The sequence below is a fragment of the Marmota flaviventris genome, chromosome 3 (genome assembly GCF_047511675.1).
Source record: "Marmota flaviventris isolate mMarFla1 chromosome 3, mMarFla1.hap1, whole genome shotgun sequence".
NCBI classification, from domain to species: domain Eukaryota; kingdom Metazoa; phylum Chordata; class Mammalia; order Rodentia; family Sciuridae; genus Marmota; species Marmota flaviventris.
Genome location: NC_092500.1, coordinates 167585427 through 167591560, shown reverse-complemented (window position 1 = coordinate 167591560; position 6134 = coordinate 167585427). Strand labels below are relative to the sequence as shown.

General features: G+C 47.5%; 1 protein-coding gene across 1 annotated transcript; it reads left to right on the top strand.

Annotated features, from left to right (window-relative positions):
• Window positions 1-1890: 1890 nt before the first annotated feature.
• Window positions 1891-5858, top strand: Nefl (neurofilament light chain). Its single transcript, XM_027927234.3, has 4 exons — window positions 1891-3013; window positions 4021-4145; window positions 4574-4893; window positions 5286-5858. The coding sequence occupies exons 1-4, from the start codon at window positions 1967-1969 to the stop codon at window positions 5429-5431; spliced, it is 1638 nt and encodes a 545-aa protein (XP_027783035.2). The 5' UTR covers window positions 1891-1966; the 3' UTR covers window positions 5432-5858.
• Window positions 5859-6134: the final 276 nt, after the last annotated feature.

The following is a 6134-nucleotide window of genomic DNA, read 5'->3' as shown; positions in this document are numbered from 1 at the left end:
CTATGAAAAGTCTTCAGAGTAAGTACCCTAGCGTCTGCCAGGGCCAGGGTTCACGATAGCCTGGTGACCTTAGTCTTGAGATCCTGGAAGGTGTGCGCTGGGGAGACGGAGCTCACCAAGTCTCGATAGATTCAACCACCCATATTGACCGTTTCTAAATTCGCATCCTTCCAGACGACAGTGAAAGTTCTCTGCTGCAGTCCTTCCCTCTACCACCAAGAGGCTGAGGTATCAGAATCAGTTTTATTACTCTTTCTTAATTTTTAAGGTCGGAAAGGACCTCTGAGGATAAGCCTTGCCCATCCTTTCCTCAAACTGTGGCGCTGCTCCAAGTACTTCGCTCTCCGAGGGTCACCGTGAAAGCGATTTCACTTTGCGGGTCTGAAAACACGTTTCGCCTTGGTGCGCCTCTTTAAAAACCAAATCAGTAAGTTCGCATCAGATGCTACAGCAGACGCACACACACACACACACACACACACACACACACCAAAAACTAAATGCTTGCTAAGAAAAATAAATCTTGGGTATCTTTTGAAAATTTTTGGAATCTCTTTATGAAACTGGAGGGATTCAATGCGTGCGTGAAAACGCTCTGTCTACTGCAGGGCTGTATCCACCTGCATTAGGGCGTGCCCCCTCTTTCAGGGATCTGGGTGCTTCCTAGAGGAAATCCATGGATTCCTGACTGCATCTGTTACCTATTCATTGTAGGGAATCGAGGAGGACTCACGCGGCTATTTTCTGTCTGTCCCAGCACTAGATGTCTAGATACTGAGTTCTCTCCGCTAGCCACCACACCCGCGCAGCAGCATTTTGCTGAAAACCAGACACCTGCAGGGCTTGTGGAAATCATCAGGTTGGGTGCCGCACAAGTGTAAAAAGAGGGGAGGAAACTTCTAATGCGATGGAGGTGGTGGTATCAAGCAGGGATTCAGCTGGGTGAACAAAGAGACAGCCTTAAATTCCCCGGTTGCAAGGCGCACCGCTGACTAGCAAGTCGGTTTATGCCTGGTTAGTTTCAAACTCCTCCCGGCTCTCCTCCACCTACACACTTCAACACGCAAAAAGCATTCAAGGCTTCATACCCCGAGAAGAAATGAGAAAAATCTAGGAACACTAACCGGTTGATTAATTGCTCTAAAGTTAGAAATGCTAAAAAGAACACCTGCAGTGCTGCGGTGTATGTGTGTGTGCACGTGTGCGTCTATGTGTGTATGTGTGTGTGTTTGGGGGCAGGTTCCCTATGCTGAGAAGCCGCGCGTTAAAGAAAAAGAACTAGGAGAAACAAAGATGAAGTAAAGAAAATGCCAGAAACAGCTACAAAGAAATGTAAAACTTCCCAACCTAAATGCCGCATCCCTGCAACCTTTGCCTATTATCTGAATCTCAAATGTTCTAGAGGCATTGCAACATTCCCATAAACCCCAAGGGGGTGGAGGGTTACTAAGGGGGGTCCCTAGTGGGTAAGGGACGAGTTGGGGGGTCAGGGTATCATACCGGGTATGAAAAACTAAGATGACAGTAGGGAAACAGAACCTGTTATTGGGGACACTTAAAAATCCGAGTGATACGGGATCCAAGTATAATAAGCAAGACGAGGCTGGATGAAGGGAGGAAGAGAAAGGAAATGAGTAGGGGGTCTATGGGGTCTCAGAGAAAATACAGAGCCTCCGAGAAAAGCGGAAAGAAAGAAAGCCGCAGCTTCGCAGCTGCCTGTCGCTCGCCCCCGCCTTCTCTTTTGCGCAGAATCCACCCCTTGGCTGCAGCAGCGCTCTGCCCCCACTGGCCGGCGCGCAGTGATCGATCGCAGGCTGCGTCACAATCCTCCTGGCGTATAAATAGGGGTGCAGACCAGCGCCGAGCCGCACACAGCCATCCATCCTTCCCTTTCCCTTTCTCCCCCGTCCTTCCTCCTCTCCAGGCCCCCATCTCCGCCGCGGGCCGGGGGGCTCTGGCCGCCAGCATGAGTTCCTTTAGCTATGAGCCGTACTACTCGACCTCCTACAAGCGGCGCTATGTGGAGACTCCCCGGGTGCACATCTCCGGCGTGCGCAGCGGCTACAGCACCGCGCGCTCCGCTTACTCTAGCTACTCGGCCCCGGTCTCCTCCTCGCTCTCCGTGCGCCGCAGCTACTCGTCCAGTTCCGGCTCCTTGATGCACAGTCTGGAGAACCTAGACCTGAGCCAGGTAGCCGCCATCAGCAACGACCTCAAGTCCATCCGCACTCAGGAGAAGGCGCAGCTCCAGGACCTCAACGACCGCTTTGCCAGCTTCATCGAGCGCGTGCACGAGCTGGAGCAGCAGAACAAGGTGCTGGAAGCCGAGCTGCTGGTGCTGCGCCAGAAGCACTCCGAGCCGTCCCGCTTCCGGGCGCTGTACGAGCAGGAGATTCGCGACCTGCGTCTGGCGGCGGAAGACGCTACCAACGAGAAGCAGGCGCTCCAGGGCGAGCGCGAAGGGCTGGAGGAGACTCTGCGCAACCTGCAAGCGCGCTACGAAGAGGAGGTGCTGAGCCGCGAGGACGCCGAGGGCCGGCTGATGGAGGCGCGCAAAGGCGCAGACGAGGCGGCGCTGGCCCGCGCTGAGCTCGAAAAGCGTATCGACAGCCTGATGGACGAAATCGCTTTTCTGAAAAAAGTGCACGAAGAGGAGATCGCCGAGCTGCAGGCGCAGATCCAGTATGCACAGATCTCGGTGGAGATGGACGTGTCCTCCAAGCCCGACCTCTCCGCCGCGCTCAAGGACATCCGCGCGCAATATGAGAAGCTGGCCGCCAAGAACATGCAGAATGCCGAAGAGTGGTTCAAGAGTCGCTTCACGGTGCTGACCGAGAGCGCAGCCAAGAACACCGACGCGGTGCGCGCTGCCAAGGACGAGGTGTCCGAGAGCCGTCGCTTGCTCAAGGCCAAGACCCTGGAGATCGAAGCGTGCCGGGGTATGAACGAAGCCCTTGAGAAGCAGCTGCAGGAGCTAGAGGACAAGCAGAACGCCGACATCAGTGCTATGCAGGTACCACACCTTCCAAAACCAGGTGGGGTGAGGGGACTGCGAAACCGGGGCGGGGGGAGTTGAGCGTGAGCCCACAAAGTGTACAAAAGGGCGAGGCCTCTGCTTGCCACTATTAGAGGTAGAACTTGGCTTCTTGGAGACTGGTAAGGGTGGGGAGGGGGTGGGGTGGGGAGGTGGGGCGTGACTGCAGTCTGGGCGAGTGCTTGATGCAGTTGAATCCTTGTTCCGCAGGAAAGCTGCCCAGCCCTGGGAGGGGGCTGACTGGGGGAGGGGAAGAGGTGGAAGTTGGGCGTTGCCTCCAGCCAGCGGTGACATCCGGTCTTTACAGATCTGCATTAATCGCATTACTTTCAGCACCTATTGGTTAATAAACATGGCGAATAGCTTCTCATTAGTTAGGAATCTGCATGCTTTAGGACTAATTTTTACCAACCTCTCTCTCCTTTTACCTGGTATATAGGAATCAGTTAATAGTATTTTAGGTCATTAGTGATGTTCATATTAAACCATTTCTTTTTAAAGCTTCTCCATCTTCTGAGGAGTAGAAATACAGATACATAGAAAATGTTTTAGATAAAGTCATTTTTTTAAAAAAATCTAGCTAGTTCTTTCCCCTTTAAAACAATGAATTCATTTTCCTGATTATGACCTGACTAAAGAAAAGTTAATGAGAAACAAAGTTGTTCTAGCAATGTGGCTTTTTGGAGATCTAATGATGATCATTAGACTATATTAACTAAAGACATTTTTTAAAGGACTTTTTTTTCCATTAATTATTTTTTTCTTCTCATGCTTCTCAGAAGCAGGATATACATACATATATATATATATATATATATATATATATATATATATATATATATATATATATTTAAAACCATGCAGTTTTAGGGGAGATTTTATAGAAAGCGTGCACTTTGATCTTAACAGAAACTAGGCCTTTGCAAATATATTCCAGAATAAACGCAGTAGGGATTTATGCTTGGATTTTTAAAAATCTCCAACAGGACACAATCAACAAATTAGAAAACGAACTGAGAACCACCAAGAGCGAAATGGCCCGCTACCTAAAAGAATACCAAGACCTCCTCAACGTGAAGATGGCTTTGGATATTGAGATTGCAGCTTACAGGTAAAATCAGGGGGGTAAAGGTGGCCACCATTAAGCCTTGGAAGAAAATCAGATTACAATTAAAATTATGTCTAATCAGAAACCTTCAAGAATACTCCTTTGAAATAATTATAGTTTTGGGCTTCTTCCAAAAAGGTATTCAGACAAATACATAAGAATTTAACCCTGTAATAATAAGTCCTGTTCTTAGCTTTTTGACATGTTTTAAATTTAATAGGACTATTTAGGGCTTTTTTGCTTTGTTTTGTCTCAGTCACTGAATCCCTAGTCATTAAGTCTTGTTGATGGTCAACCCTGCTTCTTGCATTTGTCTTTGAGGGTGGCCTTTGGGGGAAATGATGTGTGATGGATTTGGAGCAAGTCCTTCAAAACATTATCGGTTGTTTTTGGGGTGTTTTTCTGACCCCACCCTTTATCTGCCTCCACAGGAAACTCTTGGAAGGCGAGGAGACCCGGCTCAGTTTCACCAGCGTGGGCAGCTTAACCAGCGGCTACTCCCAAAGCTCCCAGGTCTTTGGCCGATCTGCCTACGGAGGTCTGCAGACCAGCTCCTACTTGATGTCCGCCCGCTCCTTCCCCTCTTACTACACCAGCCACGTCCAGGAAGAGCAGATCGAGGTGGAGGAGACCATCGAGGCTGCCAAGGCCGAGGAAGCCAAGGACGAGCCGCCCTCTGAAGGGGAAGCTGAAGAGGAGGAGAAGGAAAAGGAAGAGGGTGAGGAAGAGGAGGGAGCCGAAGAGGAAGAAGGTATGGTAGAGACAAACCCCTGCAACTTTAGGTGCAAAGTGGGTGTGGGTATTTGTTAGGCCCTGCGCAAGCTCTGTGTCCCGTGTAGGAAAGTGTCAATTCGTAGGTGATTTTGAAATCTGAACCAAAATGAATGCTAGACACCTCATGATACTGAGCTTAGGCTTAGATTACTTCCACTACCTGGAAGTAATCCATTTAAATATGTGCTCCCTGGCAAATGGCTTGTGGCAAGCCTTCTGAGAATGGTCCATTGGGAAAGTGGAACCCAGAGGTTTGGGGTACGCATTCTGAGAATAATGCAGAATAACTGCCAAAACCTACCTTTGCAGAAATGTTGGACTGGACTTAACCTGGCTTTGGATTTTGTAAATTTTCTTTTTGTGTTAAAGCTGCCAAGGAAGAATCTGAAGAAGCTAAAGAGGAAGAAGAAGGAGGAGGTGAAGGTGAAGAAGGAGAAGAAACCAAAGAAGCTGAAGAGGAGGAGAAGAAAGAAGAAGGTGCTGGGGAGGAGCAAGCAACCAAGAAGAAAGATTGAGCCCCCTTTCCCTCATTATTCCAGGAAAATTTCTCCCGAAATCAGGTCAACCTCATCACCAACCAACCAGTTGAGTTCCAGACCCCATATGAATTAAGAAGTCAATATACGTATAATTCTGAGATGACTTAGGTTGGACATTCAATGTTGTGCTATGAATTTTCTCCTTATGCAGAGTATCCGTTTGCTTGCAGAGTGGCTTTCTGGCTTGCTACCAGCCTGTGCATGGTCCACGCTTATGAGTTCAGGATCTATGGCAATGTGAATCATTCAGATGTTTACAATAAAATCACAACACGAATAAATGAATTCACTAATGTCAATGTTAAACTTCATGGAAAAATAGTCCTTTGAACCTTTGGTGGTTAGAAATTAAAGACCTTGAGTTATGTGCAATAAATAGTAAATAAAGTTACATTGAATGACATATTTCTTGCTGTGGTTGTTGACTTAATTAAAATATCTTAAAGATGGCACCAATATAAACCAGAAACAAGTGGACTATTGATCTACAATTTCTTTGGTAAAATCAAAATTTTAACAACTAAAATTTTTTTTCTTCTTTAATTGGAAATTCTTAATGTTATAATTAGGTCATGACTATTCATAAAATCTCTTCCTTCAAAAATTTTATTGGTAATGAACATGAGTAAGTAAGAGAGTCCATAAGTAACAATATACTTTGCCCCCATAGGTGTACTGT